We start from the raw sequence: 22,388 nt of genomic DNA on the forward strand, positions 1-22,388 counted from the left end.
CCGGGACAGGGCCCGCCCTCCCCGCCGCGGGGCCAGGCGATTGGCTGCCCGCCGCCGTGACACGGCCTGAGCGCGACCCGCGCTCTTCACCCTACCCCTCCGCCCCGCAGAGGCCTCGGCCAAGGTGACCCCGTCTGGGGGATGCACGCCCCGGCTCGGCCTCCCTCCCTGCACACCGATCAGACCCCACCGAGGCACAGCCCTCTGCAAGAGAGTGAGACAAGCTCCTTTAACAGTATTCGTCCGTGTTTATTGGAGGAGGCCGCAGGCAGAAAACAACACAGAGATCAGAAAGGAATTAAGCAGGAGCTGATGAGCTGTGGCCAAAAAGTAACAGTACGCTTTCACTCCTCTCCTCTTCATAGCGAGCTCCTGGCTGCGGCTGTGTCTCATGCAGAGCACAGGGGCTGGCTGCAGATCTGGAACACCACCGCGCAGAGCAGGAATGAAGGGGGAAAGGTGCAGAGACCATGCCGGGGTTATTTTCCATCAGAGTAAACTACACAGGATGGAGTAACCTTAACTGTCGTTCCCCCCTACATTCATGTAGAGTGCATTAAGAGAGGAACTCTGAGTAGCCTTGAAAAGACTGAAGGCTTAAGTAACGGTATATTTGTCTCAGGCAGCGTTAAGAGAGGCAGAAAAGGTGAACTGCTGAGGAGAACCACAAGAATCAGACTTAAGCTTCATGCACCCAAACCAGTATGTTCATAAGGAAAAAAAAATTTGGAGGAGATTTAAATATGTCTAATCACTGTTGCTGGTCTTTGGTTTCTGATGATCCTACTGCTCTTGCACTGTGATGGAAAACCACTCCCGCATGTATGGCACACAGCAGAAAAGTTAACAGTTCTTAAATGTTCCAAATACAAAGGTTTTCAAACCATCCCTAATATAAATCAGTAACCCAAGAGAAAAGGATTATTCTGAGATGCAAGTCAAAGTTCCAATGTCACACAGTTCAATACAGATATTGCAAACATTTAAATAACTTCTAGTACAAACATACTACTACCCAGCTAGAAAAAATAAAAGCTCTGGGAACACATTCTTGATGGTCAGAGTTTTCTACCACCGTTTTAGCATTAGGTATAAACAATGGCTTTGCCTTCCTAGCTACATTGTCCTAGTTCAAGTATAATGAAGCACTCATTTTAATAAGGAAACACCCCACATCGATTCAGCTTACAATCCAAAGTGAATAAGGATATTTAAAGATTAATAGAGCCACTCTCCACTGAGCTTTTGTATTGAAACTCATCAATCACATCACAGATAAAACCGCAGCACAGGAGTGACATTTGCCCATCTGTCACCAACAAATGCCATTTGGGTCAAGAAGTCAGCAAACATGAAGATAGCAATATTCCAAAGGTAGAGACAGAAGTCCCTACTACACATGCTTTCCACCCCCACCCCAAATTCCAGATGGCATTCGTTACAGTATGGAAAAAAACCCCACACAAATATTTTTGTCATCTTAAAAACCATTCACTTATGACAGATTTCCCAACTGCAAATCACTATTCCTTCATGTGCAAGGTACAGAGAAAAAAATTAGTCACATATCAATTTTCAGATACCCAAGAAGAACAAACTGTATGAAATCAAAGTTCCTTCTGCTTCTCATGTACTTTATCAGAAAGGATTGCCCCTCGCCAGCACTACTGGCTTCCCACGTGCATAGTCTGGAGCAACTGAAGTGCCAGGGAGCGGACAAAGAGAGTTTTAAGTGTGAGAAGCTGGCTGTCAACATTCTGATATTGCAAACACACCATCTTAACTGAAGAGTTTGATGCTCATACACTTGTGGTATTTTCACTCTAAATGAATATAGAAGTAACATGTTATTAAACTAGTTAAAACCCTTTCTAGAACAATGGGCACCACATGCTAAATAAATCAGGCTAAAGCTAGCACAAAAATTAATTGCAACACGAAGTAGTACGTGATGCACTGCTTCACCTTCCTTTTTCTCTACAAGACACATGCACACTGAATATTCTGATTCTCTAATGTTAGAACAAGCACTTTAAGGATATGCATGATTCAAAATAAGATAGCCAAGACAAGTAGTAGAAAACGCATTTTATTTATATGGAAAAGGCTACATTTAGACTTGTAAAAGGTCTGGGGTAGTGTTACGTCGCCCACGTGTCAAAAACCAGTTGTGAACAGTAACAGAAACGGTTACACAACTTTCTACAGAGCAGTGCAATTAGTTCACATTGCAATAAAATCAAGTCAAGTATGCAACAGAATCAAAACCAAGTGTTTCTCCACAGTCAGCATACAAAGAATTACAGTGCAAAGAGTATCTCAGGTTTTAAGGAGTCTGCAGTCAGTCTTCAGACTATCCCAGGGGTGGGATACTCCCATTACTAGCAGTTGTATCTTGCCAACACTGTGCACAAGCAAGTCAGTCTAAACTGAAATGACTTCCATGGTAAATAAAATAAGTCTATACAGTAAAATAAAATAAACCCCCCACCCCAAACAAATGATATAAGTGAGCTAACAAAATTCAGTTCAAACACACTTAGGAAACAGACAACGTACTTTAAGGACACACATACAGTATTCATCACCAAACCAGCTACTTTTCCCAGCAAAAAGAATTTGGTTGCTTTACAACTGCATTATGGATCTCTTAGGCTGAAGATGCAGATGTCCAACTATTAAAACCATAATAAAAAAAGTCTCCTGCAAAGCACACAAAGAGGATAAATATTCTTATCACAGTCTGAAGGTTTACTTTTGGAAGTTTGTTCTCCTTTGCTCCAGAAACACACATGGGTGGGAAAAAAAAAATGTCGAGGGGCATCATGACACATCAGAACAGTAAACTGTGCTCCATTTCCTTCTAACTTTGAAAAAATCCTAGAATTTACAGTACTCTGTGGTGTATGAAAAAGTCTTCACAAGTTTACATTGCATATTTCTGAGTCCATTCTCTTGCATGTCTGTTGTATCTGTATGTGCAGAAAGAAGGCATTACAGTGAAGAGCTGTTAGTGATACACTGACAATGGCCACATGGTTACTTAACACAGGTGCTACTGAGCTTTTCACCTCACAGCATTGATTCTTACAAATAGCAAAATAGTCTGAATGCCCAGAAACACAACCAGTGCTTGTTCAGTTCCTGAGGCTACCCATCAAAGCTCTTTTGACTCAAAGCCAATCTCACAGGTCTGCATTAAATGCCTATCACATGTGTATTTCCCTTGCATTTCCCAGCTGATTCCCTTATTTGTACCCTAACAGGAATTTGCTGGCAGTTATTCCTAAGCGTGTATTGTTGTTAGCTGCCTGACAAACTGCACACATTTTAGCTGCACAACATTCAGTGCAATTAACTGGCTTTGGAAGGTGAGGGGACAGAAGGCACAGGGGATGCTTTCAAGGTTTTTTTTCCCCTCTATTCTACACTGCTACCTGCATTTCAGAACTTGAAAGGAAAAAGCTTTCTGAAAAGTGCTTTTGAGTGGATTTTAAGTCTTGGCTCCTTTCCTTCTGGTGTGAAGCTGGTAAACACTCCCAGAAGGTAAACATCAGAGAGGCAGTCACTTCCCCCTCTGGCCCTTGCATGTTACATTCTGCTCTTCAGACTAGATTTACTTTCTTCTGGGTCCTCCAGACAAAATGTTGACAAAATTTTTTAACTTCTCTTAAGATGAGTATAGCAACTCATATACTAATTGGTTTTCTTCTTATGAATACGCTACCAAACAAGTCTGAATTTTTCCTTCCAGTGAAATGCCCAAATGCTCACAGATAACCTGCCATATCTTTCGTTCCCTCAGCCAAGATGAGACTAACAATAATTTAATAGGTGAACATCCCAAGAAGCTGTACTGGAGACTAAATGTTCTCTCTCTCTAGCAAGGATTACATTTTCAGGTTTGGAGATAGATATAGTCCTTATTCACTTCCTTCACAACAAGGAGGCACAATAGCTGAAATCACTATTAAGTGGGTGGATAAGAACTGAGACATAAATGGGGAAGAGCTGAGGCACAACATCCTCAAGTTGAACACTACAGTGTTTGAGCACTGTGGGCAGCGTCACTTGACTGTAACAGACATCAAAATGACATTTCAGTAATTCAGTAACTCTAGGGAGAGAAATACTTCCACTGACTTTGACAAAAGCTCCACATCACTCCTCTATTCAGTCCTCAAGGTACTGGACCTGTGGTATGTGATGAATTACAAGCCACTAGCACTAAGTCTTCAGTACTGAAAAATAGGTACCCGTTTCTCAGTCAGATAATCAGAAAGTCAGAAATCCTTCTGGATATCACAAACATTCCACAGAATCTGAAGCAGAGTCTAACACCTAAAATACTTAACAAGGTTACCAAAAAGCAACTGAAGTACCAAAAATAAGTCTGCCCCAACTAAATCTCTAACCATTTCCACAGCTTGAAGTAGCCAAATCCACAGTGGTGGTAAGGCCATCTATAAAGATGCTGCATGCCTGTGACTACATCATCTATTGGTAAAGCCACCAGAAAATGGCACAGAAATTTTGGGGAAGGTTATTCTATTCTGGACAAGTCATGAGTGGATGTATTTGGAAAACTACTTAGGGATTCCTACTGCTTGTTACTATCCTGAACTGATCCATGTGTTTTAGTCTTAGTACCACATACACCTAGAAAAATCCACAGGTGCTGAAGCCCTGTCAGAGAAGACAGCTCAGGCTGCACTGACAGACAGCAGATGACATCCTCGATCGTACTTAAAACGCATATAGCAGCAGAGTTACCAGATCTCCCAGAAATAAGCAAACCAGTATTCCCTTCCTGGATCACACATTCTGTAACCTTTACCATGAAGAACATGGGTGAGCCCAGGAGGAGCATGTAGCTGATATCAGCAGCATGCAGCACAGAGAGGAAAAAATTCTCACAGAGGTAGTAGTTCCTCTATGAAACAATCTGAAAAGCAAGGTGGAAGAAAGGGCCCAATCTTCCTGCCACTAACAACTGCAATTTGTTGCTTATTATGCAACAAATTCATTCTTAAGATTAAATGCTTAGGATTAATTAAATTAAATGCTTAGGAATTTGATGCATCGCTTTGCTTAAGTATCCACAGATGCCAGTACTCAAAGCGTGAGCGCTCAAAAGAATCGCTCTAGAGAGGTGCCAGAGCACCAGGCTTGCTAGTGACCTCCAAATCTTGTTATGCTGTATCATGAGGGTTCAGCCACCTATGTAGTTATAAAACACTGCTGCAAAAACCTCCTTAGCAGGAGACAGTAAGCCTTCAAGTCTGGGAAATCCAGGGGGTTCTGCAGTACGAGTAAAAGACCCCAGAATAATGTTCTAGTCAGTATAGTACTCTCAGGGTTGGTCTAGAAGTGTGCAATATTTCAGTTACATGCTGTCTGTGTTACTTTCCCATCACCAGAAACTTCCTGCAAGTTCTACAGCTGCTACAGAAAGCCAAAAAAGGTGGTTTTTTTGTCTGCAAGATGCTGCAAACTGCAGCACTGGTTCTCACCACTAATTAAAACTGAATACTGGGCTATCCTACATTTACCAGATAGTGTCAAAACCATGTTTGTTGTTCAGACCTAGCATCTTACAGGCTCAATTGTAGGATCACAGTAGAAGCAAGTAACTCCTATTTGGGAGATGATTTTTCATTAACATGAAGATGAAACACAAAAGTGTGAAAGTTTTATGCAGCTAAGGCAGGGGGGGGAAGGAAGCACCCATCAGCTGTTTATGCCTACAGTGTTCTGCTTGCCATTCCACTCATTGATATTCTCAAGATTTACAAAGCTACTGCTATGGAAACTTTTCAAGACACTGTTTTTGTAGATTAAGACAGAAGGTGTGTAGTAGATAACCATCTGCACATAGCAGAGACATAATTAGGTCTATGTTATACTCACTTTTCCTTGTCTGACTTGTAGATCTGTGCAATATCCGGTACTAGTGGGTCATCTGGATTAGGATCACAAAGTAAGGAGCATATGGACAATAAAACTAAATAAAAGAGACACTTGATTAAACAAGTTACTTTGCTTTATTTCTGTAGTCCTTTAATACATCCCAGACCTGTGAAGGAGGGTGGTAGAAGGGAGACTGGAAAGAGACTGCATATTGGTACTATGCTTTCACATCACTGTTCTGCTTACAAATGTTTATATAGCATCATTTTTCTAGGTGCTAAGTAAACAACACCTGATACTAGCCTAGAGAACCTGAAACCCGTGGACTTGTGCCTTTGTAATGATCACTCTCCCATGTTTTAACCCAGGAACATTCAACAAACTGCAGACTACATAGTTACCGATAAATATTTGACCAAACTAAGCTCTTCCATCAACAGTTATTTAAGACTGTTACTATTTGACTGCCACACAACACTCCATTTGTCCTCACTTCTGTGCTGACAGCTGTTCTCTCCTTCGTCTCAACACTTTGAGATTTCCATTTTCAGAAAACATTTCAGCAGCATTATGTGCAGGTATTCACTTACAAGCCCACATTCATTTCCTGCTGTTGAACCAAGAATGAAGTTTCTAACATTTTCAGACCACAGTTTTCAGAAGATGGCTTGGTTTATACTCAGAGCTACTATAAATACACGTGTACATAGTTAAACAACTCTAAATGTGTTGTGAAAGAGAACTGGATGCTGCCATAATCTGCTTTGACTTGTTTCCAGAGGGCCTGGACTAACACCTATTTTCAGCTGCAGCAAGTTGAATCACTTCACACTAACATGTTTAATTCTATTAAGTGCCAAACACACCTATAATGTTAGGCAATTGGCTTAGAATAGCTGATCACACCAATCAGAGGTGCTAACAGTGGGTTGCAATTCTTTGATTCAGTAAAACAAAAACTACCAAGGAGAAACTCCTGTCAGCCACCAAGCTAGTTTCCAGTTTATGAAGTACGTAAGGTGCAGGCACATCAGATTAGAACACACGAGGCCAGCAGGCTTTGTAACTACAGGATGCTTCAGCAACTAAACAGAGGAAAGTGCTGAGGAGCTAAAACCTTAAGAGTCTCAGTTGTAAATGCAGACGGTTAAACACCATATAAATGCCACCTTTCATTTGCCAAACGCTTCTAAATCACTAGACACAGGCCCATTTTTTGCTCAGTGATAAACAATCCCTTTCTTTGGAAAGTTGACGCCAACACGGCCAATTCATGTCTTCAGCAATTACTTCAGGAAACTGTGTTAAGATCTTATTTAGCATCAAACAACTTCCACTGGGCAAAAACTAACACTTTTTTCCCTTGGTCATAGGCCAAATGCAAGGACTCTGTTCTAAAAAAAGACATGTGGTTTAGAGAGCTCTCCAGCACAGGAGCAAGATGTGATACTATTTAACCTTTTGAGCCATGAGACCTTTCTGTAGTATGACTGAAAGCATGCCTAAGCATTTTGAAGATGGCAGAGAGAAAACAACCATAGCACCCACATTTTCAGCAGCTTTTGAAGACACACAAAATGCCTACAACACAAAGAACTGCTTCATTCTAACCTCAAGGTTTCAAAAATCTGCAGCATTCTACCTCAGAAAGTTCAACTTCAGGACTAGAATATTTTAGTTAAGTCTTTAACTGATGGCTTTGAAAGCAGCTACATTTTACAAACGTTCTTCTGACAGAGGAAAGCAAACCAGAACAATTTCTCTCATTTTAAAATAAAGTGTAATTAAGACTTTAGCCCACACAAGGATGCTCAGGCAACCCAAAGAACGCTCAATAAGCAATCAGGTAAAGCCCCCACACATCAGTATCAGGGTTTTCCCATTTATATTCAAATTACTCCCATTGTGAAGCTCTGCTCACCAGTTCCTCTTCAGGTTTGCGTGCAGAGTCAGCTATAACACAGAAGTTGCATTGCAGGCTAATTGGACATCCTACCCGACTTGGTTTAGAACTTCTCTGCAAGACCCATTTTATACCATGTGACATCTGCACAAGCATGCCAATGGAATTTGCCACTTCTGCAAGGTGTGGGGTGAATGAGTTCCCTCTGCCACCCTGAATGCAGAAGTACACAGAAACCCACCATAAACACACAAGCAAACCTGTGAGTTTACCTTTGGATACCGTCAGAGCTGGTGACCACTGCGACCTCAGGATATCAAGGCAAATACTTCCATTGCTGTTTATGTTTGGGTGGTATATTTTTGTTGTAAAAGCAATCTGAAATGTAAAAGAAAAACAAAAAACAACACCAAAACCAAGTAACATCAAATTCTGTTTATTATATATGGAATCCCTAACATTGTCCCTTCAGTTCCAGTCATACTAGATCTGCCAACACGATTTATTGGAGAGTCCTATTTGCTCAGCCACTATGAACATGTATCCTGCTGCTGGTCTTTCTGGTTTGAACTTCTAAAGTTAAGCCTCAGAGAACTAAAGCACAGAAACAAAGCTTTGACCAAAAGATCAACCAAAACAGTGTGAGTTTTGAGATGAAGGACTTACTTTTGGTGGTTTGAAAGGGTAGTCTGTTGGAAAGTGTACTGTGAGGAAAAAAACTCCCCCTTGGTATGCACTGTCAGGCTGGGGAAAAAAACAAAACAAACAAAACACACTCATATATTTCAGTTATTTTGGAGCTTCCCTTCTGAATGCAGATAACCTCCCAAGGCTGTGAGTATCTTAGAAAATCCACTTTTTCTCCAGTACACAGCCCATTATAGGCTGTGTACTGGGAAGTCAGAGAGGGAACTGAACCCTCCCCACTGGCTTGCAGAGCTGCAGTGGAGCCGACTGTGACTACTACCACAGCAGCCCAACGCAGCTACTGCGTGCTGCCCTTCTTGGGCAGAGCAAGGGAGGGAGCAGTGTTTGAACCGACAATCCATCAGCTCCAACACACCAGGGGGAATGCAAAACCCAGAGCCAGTGTTCCGAATCCTGCCTCCGTGCAACACCACAGCTGCTCTGATCCTCCTCCATCCTTAAGCTACAAACATACTTACCTTAAGAAGTAGTTTCTCTTTGCAGATGCAAAGAGTAGGATTTTCCAACATAACTCAGTTGATCATGATGGCATCAGGGGAGTTTTAAAACACACAACATCTTTGTGACCTGTACAAATCTGTGAACATGCATTTTGTTAGAGAACATGTGCACAGGTTTAGGTCCAGGTTGCACACAGTTAATAGATAGAAATTACTTTGTTGCAGTCATCTGTTGAGGAAATCTTTCAGCCTTATTGACTAGAAAAGCGAGGGGGAAAGTCTCATTGCTAAATGACAGAGCAGTGCTGCCATTTCTGATCAAAGGCAGAAGGAAAAAAAACCACAACCCTCTCTCATTACCTGGCCAATGTGAAATAGAAACATAGGAACTCAGTCTCAGCAAAGATCATTTTTTTGGGGGGGCTTTCTTATGGAAGAAAAGGCAGACTTTAGAAATCATGTTTATTTTGGAAATGAGCACAAATTACAGTTTTAGAGAGGAATGCAAGAAGTGAAGTCATAAACAGTCTGCTAAGACATGTTGTCTTACACATTCAAAATGCAGTGTTGCAGTATAAGGCAAGTTATATATAGTATTGCTAAGAAGTCAGCATTAACATTAGAAGAGATTGCCACTGTACTTCCTACTAGGTAGGAAAGGACTGTTTGCATGCATGCCAAATGGATTTATCAAAGTTAAAAAGAAGCTGAAGATGAGAACTTCTGTGTCAGAGAGAAGGCAAAGTAAGGTCACATTACACTTTATGAGTGAGGTATATAAAAGCATATGATGGTGGCCATAGATAGGAGAAGGGCTTACCCTGGTTCTTCACATAGGAAGTGAATTCTGAAGGTAAGCTTTACTCCCCTGCTTCCCTCAGGCCAGCAGGAAACACAGGACATGCATCCCTATTTCCTGATGTTATCAAGATAAAGGGTTACTATCCTGAGAGTCTTCTTTTTTTGTGTCTCAGCACCTAGGGCTGAGAAAGGTTGGCAAGAGATGCTCCTTCTTATCCTTGACTAGAGATATCTGAGGAACCTGAAGCAAGAAGAATGTTTTCCTCTACAGAATATGAAAAGTTAAAAGCAAGGTGGAAGGAAAAAGAAGAAGGAAAGGGGGGGGGGGGGGGGGGAGAAGGGAATTTCGGTGCTAGTATTCTAGTATTCCCTGACTCAGGTCACAGGGTCAGTCAGGAGAGAGACATTATTGGTGGCAGGCAGCAAGTAAGCTTTTGTTAACTCTTCTTTGCTGTTTTGTCATTTACCTTTAAGCAGTGCAGGAGGGCAGAGGTCAGAACGACATTGTATGTGAAAGAACGGTTGTTAAAGGAGAAATCGCAAAAGCATTAGTATTCTACAGCAACACTTGCCACCATCACTTCAGCTGCTGCTGGGCCATTGACAAGTTGGACAACAGACTCTAAATTAGTAACTGATCTTTCACTGCTTCAGAGCAGCTGTGCTGAAAATGCAGAAAGTCTCACTGGAGACAGTTTCACTTTTCTCCACCATGTGATGTTGCACCTTAATGGACGAAGGATCGCCTCAAAATTTCAACTCCCAGTGATTCAGCTCACCAGCTGAACCAGACACTCTTCTTTCCAAATTACTAAGTCCAAAATGCAAACACTAGCAAAACAAACTGTACCATGATACTGATAAGCACCCCTATCCCTCAGGTCATGTTGTTCTTCATTCTTTGTGCTAAAACCCTTTTCAGTTTTCCTTTAAAATTCTGTGTTTAAGCTTAATTGTTCCTTCTTCTGTCAGTTAGTTCCTTGACAAGAGTCAAAAATGGGGCTTTTAGATATCTCTCTCAAACTAGGTCGCCCTCACACAGAAACCAAAAGCACCCACAATTACTGGTTTACAGTTCACAAGAGCCATCTGATTTTGCCAGAGCCATACCACAGCCATCAAATGAGCTCTACCTAAAAGCCCCAAATCACGGTACTCAACTTCTCTCTTGTTTAGAGTTACTGGCTTGAACAATGGATCAGAGCCACTCTTCCTCCTTTCAGATGGATGAATCTTCCAGAATCGATCATCTTTGAAAGGCAACATTTTCCCCTTGCAGCCCAGATCACCAATTCCAACACTGCAGTCGACTGATTAAGAACCATGAAGAGGATGGATTTTGAAGAGTTACATAAAGAAGGTGGTTTCAGACAACTAAGAACATCAATCCCACCCTCACTCTTTCATCTGTACAGAGCACAGCTGAATGCTACTGCCGTGTTTGCAGAACCCCCAATTAATCCTTCTGTAACAAAACGGGAAAGGAGGTTTGTTTTCTAAGGGGCAGGAATTTTATACTTACAGGTCCCATAATTGTGGCTTGCCAATGGAACACTGAAAGTCAAAAAGATACAATTAGAGATTTCCAAAACCCATAAGTTTTGTAAGCAAAAGAAAGTCAGCTGTGGCAATGAACTGTGAGGAACTTACAATCATCTCCAACAGGGCCGGCAGAACAGTGGGCCGGTGGGTCTCGTTGCAGATCACTCAGTTCCTGTAAGAAACACACAAATATCTAACAGACTGTCTGTGTGATGTGGTGAAATACCCACCACTGAGCAGCATCACTTCAAGACTGACAACATAAAAAAGTTTTATTACATAGCCTGGTAGTATTTCAGGAGAAACCAGTGCTTGAAATGCTCATTGATACCAAAAGGGAATTTTTCTTCCAGATAGGTCTGCAGCTAAAACCAGCGTTGTGCTATAAACTGACATGCCTAAGTATTTAAGTTATAGACAAGTTCATTAAATGATTGAGTTCATGCTAGATATACTGATGCAGACACACACACACACAAATTAAGAAAATGAGCTTCTGTAAATGCATGTGCTAATCTGACTGGGGCTTTAGCTTTTGATTTTACAGAAGCTTCCTTCATTGGTCTCATCTATGGACACTAGTTGAGTTAAACTAGCTCATAAAACACTTGCAGTCTGCCTAGAGATGATCCATGAACATCACAAAAAGGTTCCTAAATAAATGATAAAGGAAATACAATAGCTCTATGCCTTCTTTACCATACCTTGATTTAATTCCCTGCATGGCTTTTCTTCAAAATGGCTAACAAAAAAAAGACCCCAAGCTGGAATTTAAGGGAAGCATTCAAAGAAGTTTTTCCATCACCTGATTTACTTCTCCTACTGTCCACACGGTGCCAAATAATTTAAATGTATTATTTAATTACACAAAAGCAGCTTAGCCTTTCATGTGAATTAGTATGGCTATAGCAAATGCAAGACAAACCAGTCATTAGTGCTGCTTCATTTTCCTTGATTCATTCAGCCAACTACTTTTGATGTCTGACATATTACTGTACCAGTAACAAACAGCCTTTTCCAAGTCTAAGCTGGTAAGAACTGTGCTGCAGTAAGTTAAACAATCATGTGCAAATGCTTCTGTGGAAATAAGCTGTGACTCTAGTGATTACTCAAAACATACACATTGAAGTCTACAATAGACATAATGAAGTCTGCAAATATCTCCTTGTGTTTAGCTTAAGGAATAGCAGTGGAAACATTTCTACTCAGAAATCATTAGTCAAGAGAACTATTTCTAAAACGAAGGTTAAAATTGAAGTTGAATTCGAGTGTAGAGTTTGTGTATATAAACAGACATTATGTACAATTTGAAGGGTTAAAGCTCTGTACTTCATCTGCCGTGATGTAGTCATCCATTTGTGACATGCAGTAAACATTTAAGCTTGCTCACAACTCTGAGGGACCCAATTTACCGTGGACCTGACACCTAAGCTCATGTACACTTCCTACAGGCCCACTCTCCTCCCTGAACTCAAAGAAAGGTATTGCAACTTATCTGCTACTCTATTAACTGGCTGAAATGTTACTACTGGCTGTGAAGTCGCTCCTCACAATCGCTGTGATTTAGAACAATAGAGACAGTTCTTGAATATACTGAAATATCTCAGGTTGCCAGCCAGAGTTACCTGTCTGCCCTTAACTTGATTCACTTGGTGAAATTGCACACTGGCCCAGGAACAACACTCTGGGCTAGACTTAGACTAAGGCAACAGCAAAACCCTTTAAAAGTGCAGTTCCCTTTTTAATCAGAGGATTCAGATTTCACTAAGGGAGAGACGACAGACAACCAGCAATCTATGCAAAGCTAAGATCACCAGCACATGAAAGGAGTCAACAAGTCTCGGGTTTCCAGGAGTCACAAGAGAGCTGTAAAAGCATTAGCAGCAGCAGAGCTGTTACAGCCCCTGCCTACTCTAATTTGCAACTCAAGATCTAGCCCAACATGAGAAGATTAAGTCTTATACACACACACACACTAAAAAAAGGCCAGCTACACCAAACTGTTAGCCAAAACAGAGAACTCAAAGCCTAAACATCACGTGGTTGAGAGCAGTCATGGCTGGCTGCACAACTGAAGGCAATGATGGGAAAAATATGTAGCTTGAATGCTTCCAAAAGTCTCTAAAGTATATGCAAACATTTCCTTATGCATATGCAAACTGCTAGGCAGGCACTTGATTTTGGAGTCACAAGTCCATTACAGTACTCTAATGTGCTAGATGCTTTCCTCCAGGTCTTTATGTACCCCAAACCCACACAAACTGGTTTTCTTCCATATGTACACATGTACTTCAGAATTGGCAGGAACTGGGGATGACTCCTCTCTCAATTTTTTTCCAAGCTAAAGGCACTGAAGTTTACCTATTATGAACCCCTGCCATGTTTTTAGTCAAACCTTGATGAGACCCAGAACTATTAACTCCTGTTACCTGTAAAACAACAAAGAAAAGGCTTCCTTCAACTGACTTCACTAACTGACAGCAACCTTCACAGATGTATTCAGAGAGCTTCTGCAGCTAGGAAACAAAGCCAGACCAAACTTCCAAATTCCTAACAGAGCAAATTCAAGGCATATTTTCCAATCATAAGAAATAACATGCTGAGACTAATGTGGTTTAAATATACAAATGGTAACATCATCAAACTTTGTAGGAGAGCGTGAAAACTTTGAGCCTTCACATAGAGCAGCTCATTTCAAGCTGTGGGGAAAAAACCAAACAATGAACTGTTAAGCTCTATATTGTTAACTGTGCTGTTTAGAATAGGATAGAATAGAATAAACCAGGTTGGAAGAGACCTTCAAGATCATCGCGTCCAACCTATCACCCAACACCACCTAATCAACTAACCCATGTAACCAAGCACCCTGTCAAGTCTCCTCCTGAACACCTCCAGTGACGGCGACTCCACCACCTCCCCGGGCAGCACATTCCAATGGGCAATCACTCTCTCTGTGTAAAACTTCCTCCTGACCTCCAGCCTGAACTTCCCCTGGCGCAGCCTGAGACTGTGTCCTCTTGTTCTGGTGCTGGCTGCCTGGGAGAAGAGACCAACGTCTGCCTGTTTACAAACCCCCTTCAGGTAGTTGCAGAGAGCAATAAGGTCACCCCTGAGTCTCCTCCTCTCCAGGCTAAGCAGCCCCAGCTCCCTCAGTCTCTCCTCATAGGGCTTGTGTTCCAAGCCCCTCACTAACTTCGTTGCCCTTCTCTGGACTCGTTCCAGCAAGTCAACCTCCTTCTTAAACTGAGGGGCCCAGAACTGGACACAGTACTCGAGGTGTGGCCTAACCAGTGCAGTGTACAGGGGCACAATGACCTCCCTGCTCCTGCTGGCCACACTGTTCTTAATGCAGGCCAGGATGCCATTGGCCCTCCTGGCCACCTGGGCACACTGCAGGCTCATGTTCATCCTACCATCAACCAGCACCCCCAGGTCCCTCTCTGCCTGGCCACTCTCCAGCCAATCTGACCCCAGCCTGTAGCACTGCATGGGGTTGTTGTGGCCAATGTGCAGAACCCGGCACTTAGATGTGTTAAATCTCATGCCGTTGGCCTCTGCCCATCTGTCCAGCCTGTCCAGGTCTCTCTGCAGAGCCTCTCTACCCTCTAGCAGATCAACTCCTGTCCCCAGCTTGGTGTCATCAGCAAATTTACTGATGATGGACTCAATGCCCTCATGCAGATCATCAATAAAGATGTTAAAGAGGATGGGGCCCAGCACTGATCCCTGGGGGACTCCTCTACTGACTGGCCGCCAGCTGGATGTGGCACCATTCACCACCACTCTCTGGGTTTAAGTGTCACAGTCAAAGCAAAATTATCTGGAGATTTTAAGATTGAGATTTAAAGCCTTCCAACATCTTTTGAAATGGTGCAAGGAGATAGTCAGAATGACCTCGAGTCAGGCTGACCTGCTAGTCTCCAGAACCAAACACTGCAGAACAGTTGAGATGATTCTTTGGAATAAGCAGATGTAGAAAAAAAATGCCCTCACATTCACAAAAAGGATAAATTGAACATAAGGATTCTCTGTTCAAAGCAGCAAAGATGTTTTTCACAAGAAGTCCCAAACCTTGCTTTATCAAGACACAAAGCCTAAGAGTTACAAAGCACAGTATGCTGAACCCTCATCAAGAAGGGTGAAAGAACTGCATATAAGGCACTCACAGCCAACACTGAAGATTCCCCTGTAATTCTAAGTGGTAATTGGTTCTAGCAGCTTTGTTCATGTTTTATCACCATGTAGCTGCACGATGCAGTTTTGATTACTTCAAGGGCTTGTCTATACCAATATTTTCAGTCACTGGTATAGAAAGTGCCAGTACAAAAGCTTGATGTAGATAGGCTAACAGACAGGATCTAGAACTCAAATCACTGTAGATTTGGTTTCAAAAAAGAAAGTCAACACTACGAATGACAGCGCAGACTGGTGATACATCTTTCATGGGAATACACAAACCCAAGATTTTGTCTGCAAGAGGCAGCTGTATGAGTTATTTCAAACACTGGTGAATGTCACAGCATAAAAGCTTATGAAGAGCTCCAACACGTGCCACACTATCCCAGTACAGCCAGGATAAACTTGTACAGAGAAAACAGCTAAGCTGAGGACAGTGGTAGGAATAAATCTTCTAATCCCCTCAAACATGGGAAATATTACAGAGTAGGATAGAATACTGTTAATTCTCTCACTGCTTGCAATGGATAGGCATTGCAGCAATTTCTCCTTTTGTACCTACAGACCAGCAGCAGAGCACAAAAGCAAATAGGCTCCATGACTCGGGGGGGGGGAGCTGATAGAGGAGTATTAGCATAAGGCTACAACAGCTCTTCAGCTACTACTGGAGGTGGGCATAGCAAAGCCTCCAAGTCAGCACTTCCATTTCACCACACACACTTGGAGTAGCTGTAGACAGCCTGAGGCAAAAATTTAGAAGTTAAGAGATGTAAAACACATGCTATAGGAAACCTTAAATGCTGGCAATACTTCTGCATGTGCAGACTAGTACTCACTGTCAAAGTAGAAGACAGGATGCGTTCCATAAAAGCATGCAGTTGCTAAAGACTGAAAGGCCAGATTAATAATTACATTCTTCATTCCCATTTAGAATTATCTCATCAAAAGCTACTAAAACAAGGCTGTAAAGGATACTTTGACAACGAGATAAATATTCTCAGCACAGTACTCATGGCCCCTCAATAGCTATGAGTAGTAACAAAAACAAACAAACAAACCAACCATTTAAAAAAATCTCTCTTTTTCTCAGTTCATGATGGGAAGAAAAGACTGCAGACTATCAGAAGACCAAAATAAACTGCAGGGAGCATCACAAAAGGCTATTTTAATTCTCTAAATGACAGAAACCCCCAGCTAGAGCCCTTTTCCACACAATTAAAATATAGGGGTTTATACTTGAGAGCAAGGCTCTTCATTTCTTGCACAAAACACACTGCAGACCACAGAATCACTTCCCACCAACTCCACACTCACACTGCTGCTATTATATTAATGCTTGTTTGAAACCATCTGTCAAAAAAAACAAACCCCAGTGATTAAACTTAGTTAAAGGATTCTCTGTTCTTCATAAATTTGGTAAATGTAAAGCAAGGGGGTCAGGGTGGCTGAGAGCTGCCAAACAGAGAGGGACCTGGGGGTGCTGATTGACAGCCACCTAAACATGAGCCAGCAGTGTGCCCAGGTGGCCAAGGCGGCCAACGGCATCCTGGCCTGTATTAGGAATAGTGTGGCCAGCAGGAGCAGGGAAGTCATTGTGCCCCTGGACTCTGCATTGGTTAGGCCACACCTTGAGTACTGTGTCCAGTTCTGGGTTCCTCAGTTTAAGAAAGGCATTGAGACACTTGAAGGTGTCCAGGGAAGGGCAACAAGGCTGGGGAGAGGCCTTGAGCACAGCCCTGTGAGGAGAGGCTGAGGGAGCTGGGGTTCCTTAGCCTGGAGAAGAAGAGGCTCAGGGGTGACCTCATTGCTCTCTACAACTACCTGAAGGGTGGTTGTAGCCAGGAAGGAGTTGGTCTCTTCTCCCAGGCAAGCAGCACCAGAACAAGGGGACACAGTGTCAAGCTGTGCCAGGGGAGGTTTAGGCTGGAGGTGAGGAGAAAGTTCTTCACCGAGCGAGTCATTGGTCATTGGAATGTGCTGCCTAGGGAGGTGGTGGAGTCACCATCCCTGGAGGGGTTCAAGAGGGGATTGGATGTGGCACTTGGTGCCATGGTCTAGTCATGGGTCTGTGGTGAGAGGTTGGACTCGATGATCTTTGAGGTCTCTTCCAACCTTGGCTATACTGTGATACTGTGACTTATCACAAGAGTTCTCTCAAAGACTTATCACAAGAGTTCTCTATATAAGGATCTTAGTAATAAAGTATATATTTGTATACATAGTTTTAATGAAAAAGAAAACAATTGCTGTGATACCACAGCTGATGCTTTGAGATTAAAACATTTTACACTAGGAATCCCCCAAATAAGTTTCCTCATTATGTTTATTACCATCCAAAGACAGCATGTGACTCAGGAGTTGACAGTCAAAACCTAAATCACAACCATCAGCAAGACTTACTTCAGTCAATTTACAGTAACAGACTTATTGCAATGTAAATATTTAAGTCCTATGTCCCCTTAGTCTATGTGTACATGAAGAACATACTGAAACAGACAGACACACAGTTCATGGATATATCTAAACTCCTGAATGCTTCTATTCTTACTGAGCTGTAGGAGAAAAACAATCAAGCACTATGCACCAAGAAGATAAAACCCAGCAGCTATTTTTAAACTGGTCATCAAATGCATCTCTTCTAACTGGTTGCAAAATCTCTTCCAAGTCCAATTTTTCAAATGCCTATAGCAGAAGTAAATACTGGGTTTGGACATATTTCAGAACAAGCACAACATCAACCCCCATTAGCACTAGAGCAGCACCCAGAAATACAGGGTTTCTACTGAAAACAATATCCTCAACAGTACTACTGAGCTGCCAGGACAACAACCTGACAATTTAGGTATGTACACAAAGAATTCTCAGTAGGCATCTGGGAAAACTGGCTCTGCATAAGGACAGAAGGATGGAACCAACCTCCACACTAACTTTCATAACGTGACATCGTTACGTTCTGCCTTGTGCAGAAGCTGTGGTGTCTCTGTTTCCAGAGATGGCAACAATAAAAGCCTTTTGGTTTAATATCCCTCCCCAACTACAACTTCCAGTGTTTGTTTTCATCATTTGCAACATCATCTGGAACTTACAATGCCCAGAAAAAACAGGTATTCCTCTTCCCCCGGTGCTTCAGACAACAGAGAAGTGACTCCTGCCCCAAGGAACATGTATTCTGCATCACTCACACAGCACAGCCAAGTTTTGGACAGCATAAACCCCCAATGCTTCTCTTTCATGCAATGGCAAAGCAAGGCAGTGACAGGGTCAAACAACACATGCCCCTCAGCTTACAATGAGCAAGAATCTCCTGTCCTTGTGAGATTCACTGAGTAACTCCGAGATGAATTTGTCATGGATGCCGCCCTGATGGCTGTGCTTGCACAGCAGGGCCTTCATGGCCTCACCGCTCTTCTACCTCACGTTCATCAGTTACTCGATTGCTCATTTTAAAAGAAAGCTCCCGAGTGCTATACATCTTTCCACTAACAGTGTATAGTCTTTAAGCCCTCCTTTGAGGTCCAGCCCTCAAGGCTTACGAACAAAACCCAGGATGCAACTACACAGATCACAATGGCAATACTACTTAAAATTCACGAAAATAACTGTGAACGCACACTTGAGGCTGCCACCAAAATCCCTGAGCTGAGTACAATTCTCACCCACCCTAAAACCACCCAAGATTAACTGCAGACAGTATGTCTAGACTGACAAGCTCCCAAGTAATACCATTGTGTTTTCTAACAGTGCTTTGTTCTCCAACAAGTTCCTCTAGGCACTCTATGAAACTCCGAAGTCCTGCATTTCCTCTACTCCTCTATTCCCTCGGATAGAACGCATCTATTGAACTTCACAGCCAGTCAAAAAACATCAAGGAGTTAGAGGAGATAAACAAATCATCATGCAGACATTTTTCATCCACATTAAACTTCTAGTTCTACAATTTTCAGGAAATCTCTGCGTTACAGTGACATCCAGATAGTTTGCCTCTTTGAACTTAACTTCATGTCAACTTTCCATTTGAAACATTCCTACGTACTTGCCACCTTCCTCTTCTACTGCTCAGGAGGCAGACTGCTGGCCAAATCCCTCCAGCAGCCATTTTTCTTACCTTGGAAAAGCAGGAGATAGTGATGAGGGTAGTTAATAAAAAGAAAGCCAGCAACAACCATCTCTGCACCAAACTATAAGCAAGATGTGACTAGTTCTGAAACTCATCTCAGGTATTGTGATAGGTCCTTCCCCAACATTTCTTCACCTTTCAGAATAGATGAAAGTTACTGTGTAATCAGGAAAGGTTATGCTACCTGACCAGCTGGGTCCTGATCGGGTGCATCTATCTAGAAGGGGTAAGAGAGTCCTGGCACTGGAGTTGGCAGGGCTCATTAGGAGGGCTTTAAACTAGGCCTGAAGGGGGTGGGTGAGGCAATCGGTCCCTTTGCAGAGGTAAGAGTAGGGCACAAGGTAGGGTCAGTTGAGAAGTCAGGAATCCAGCTGCGATGCATGTACACCAATGCACGCAGCCTGGGCAACAAGCAAGAGGAGTTGGAGGTCCTAATCCATCCTGGCACATCCTGGAGGCGTTCAAGGGGAGACTGGACGTGGCACTTGGTGCCATGGTCTAGTCATGGGGTCTGTGTTGATAGGTTGGACTCGATGATCCTCGAGGTCCTTTCCAACCTAAGTGATACTGTGATACCTCCGAGTCAGCATCCCAATCAGCATTTCTGCATGTTCAAAGGGTAGAAACAGAATCTATGAAGACTAACAGGAAGGAAGATACTCTTTCCTAAGTAGCCTACCTATAATTTCACATCTATCAAGCACAAAGTTTTTAAATACCATGCTAAAGGCAACCATGGGTTTCAAATACATATGAAAGTTTCTCAAGCAAAAAGAAAAGTTACACAAAGCATGTGATAAGAGAAAAACATAGAGAACAATCCTACTCTAAAAGTATCTCCTTTGGAGTGGTAGTTTGTGGCCTTTCATCTCAAATGGTAGAAGACTACTACTTTCCACCTTAGCAGAACAAAACTGAACAAGAGAAGATATTCAGAGCAATCCTTTTCATGTAAACGCAAGGATAAAGAGACGCTCAAGAAAAGGTGTGACATTGAAAAGGCGACAAAAGACCAAGCATTCCCACAGCGTGGAGCAGCGTGACAGTTATTGCTACAGAAATATCCCTGGAGTTAATTTATTAGTATTTGATATAACGTTCAAATCCATCATTCCCAACAAACATCTGGTAAGAAGTAACAAAGTTCTCTACCTGTAAAGCATAGTAAAATTGATAGCACGAGTCATAGTATAGTATCATAGTATCATTCAGGGTTGGAAGGGACCACAAGGATCATCCAGTTCCAACCCCCCTGCCATGGGCAGGGACACCCCACACTAGATCAGGCTGGCCACAGCCTCATCCAGCCTGGGCTTAAACACCTCACGAGTCACGACTATCAACTTCTGGTAGAAATCCATCTGAATAATTTTGTACGTAGTGGAGGACATCCCAGATTCGCCTGCTGCAGGGTGAACAGGTCAGTAGAGAATTCTCATCCTGCAACACCGACAGCACAAGGGAATCCAGAAGGAGGAATTCCAGCGCAGTCACAGAACCAGGATAGCACAAACAGCGACTAAACATGGCACGTCAACAGCAACAAAATGCCACGGATTCTATATCATGCCCAGAGCACCAACGTGGACTCAATTTCTACGTTTGCTGTCCCTGGTGCCTTTGTTGTCTGTGCTGTACCATGACCAGTTCGGTCTTGTCAAACAAAAGGAGTCTAAACGTTGGCTCCTCGCTTAAAACCTGGCCATTTACAAATACTGCCCCGAACCCCTGACATCTGGGATGCATTCAAAGGTCACACGAAGCGCTGGGCTGACAGCACTTCCTAAAGTGGAAAAAACCAACTTCGGCACACAGCTAACCAAGCCGTGCCCAACAGGAACGAGGTGTTTTTGGCAACAGATCTCTTCCTTGCACCTCTGCTAAAGATAACCCGTAACCGCAACCTCGCCTTTCACCCACCGCCACAGCGCCGTGCCCCCGGGGAATCTCTCCGAGCGTCGATGAAAGGCAATTTAAAGGGCTGAGGCGGGGTGGGGGCCTTTAAGAAGGCGAGGAGTCCCGACACCACGAGGAAAGGCACAAAAGCCCCCCTGCCTCCGCCTCGCACCCGCTCCGATCGGGACAGCCGCGCCCCGCGGCGGGCTGGGCCCCTGCGCCCTCTGAGGCGGCCCCGCGCGGCCCCGACACCGGCTGCAGGAGCCAGGGAAGGGCGGCGGAGGCGCGACCCAGGAGTACGGAAGGACGGGCCCTAGGCAAAGACAACGCGGATCGAGAGCTCCCGCGACGCCTCCTGCTGAGCCGCGGCCCTGCCCACGACCACCCCCGGGTGCGTGGAGGCCCCCACGGCACCGCTCTCGCTGCTGAGCCCCCACTCACTTTCTGTATCCGCTTCAGCGCCATGGGAGTGCGGAGCAGGCGGCGGCAGGGAGAACAGCTCGGGGGGGGTCGGAGCAGGCAGTTAACGGCATCGGCGCGCGCCGCGGGAGCGAGCAGGCGGGGCCAGGCTCGCGCTCCACCGGGCCCTTTGTGACCGCCTGCGCACGCGCAGCCTCCTTTGCAGCCCCTGGAGCCCTCCTAGGGGCACGCCGGGAAGTGCAGTCCGTGGGGAGAGCAGCGGCGGCGCTGCTGCCCCCTGGCGTCCAGGAGGGGGAACTTCTGTGACTCTGAAATGCGTCTGCCCTTCACGTTTAACACTCATGGTGCTTGTGCTGCTTTCAGAGAAGCGCAGAACGGTCTGGGACCGAAAGGGCCTTTAAAGCTCAAGTTAAGCCCCCTTGCATTCAGCAGGGATAGCTGCAAATAGAGCCTGTTGGTCACAACCTCAAACAAC

At 43.6% G+C, this 22,388-nt stretch overlaps 1 protein-coding gene across 2 annotated transcripts; it reads right to left on the minus strand.

The window, feature by feature from the left end:
* Positions 1-228: 228 nt before the first annotated feature.
* Positions 229-22,086, minus strand: UBE2D1 (ubiquitin conjugating enzyme E2 D1). 2 transcript variants are annotated; one of them, XM_068140376.1, is made up of 7 exons: positions 21,935-22,086; positions 11,413-11,476; positions 11,285-11,316; positions 8,480-8,557; positions 8,086-8,191; positions 5,911-6,004; positions 229-2,972 (listed from the first exon to the last, which is right to left on the minus strand). In XM_068140376.1, the coding sequence occupies exons 1-7, from the start codon at positions 21,956-21,958 to the stop codon at positions 2,927-2,929; spliced, it is 444 nt and encodes a 147-aa protein (XP_067996477.1). In that variant the 5' UTR covers positions 21,959-22,086; the 3' UTR covers positions 229-2,926. The 2 variants fall into 2 exon arrangements, with proteins under 2 accessions (XP_067996477.1, XP_067996478.1); XM_068140377.1 differs by lacking the exon at positions 21,935-22,086 and adding an exon at positions 8,980-9,098 and having other exon boundaries at positions 11,413-11,461.
* Positions 22,087-22,388: the final 302 nt, after the last annotated feature.

This window comes from Melanerpes formicivorus, unplaced genomic scaffold (genome assembly GCF_026170545.1).
Source record: "Melanerpes formicivorus ecotype bairdi unplaced genomic scaffold, bMelFor1.0.p_v2 SCAF_6, whole genome shotgun sequence".
Classification (NCBI taxonomy): Eukaryota; Metazoa; Chordata; class Aves; order Piciformes; family Picidae; genus Melanerpes; species Melanerpes formicivorus.

What these genes read in the sequence shown, in the direction of transcription:
- UBE2D1 (XM_068140376.1), bottom strand. Translation starts at nt 21,958, where the DNA reads ATGGCGCTGAAGCGGATACAGAAA. An exon ending in CGCTGAAGCGGATACAGAAA is followed by an intron (nt 11,477 to 21,934) that starts GTGAGTGGGGGC and finishes TGTTTCTTACAG; the next exon opens with GAACTGAGTGATCTGCAACG. An exon ending in CGGCCCTGTTGGAGATGATT is followed by an intron (nt 11,317 to 11,412) that starts GTAAGTTCCTCA and finishes TTTGACTTTCAG; the next exon opens with TGTTCCATTGGCAAGCCACA.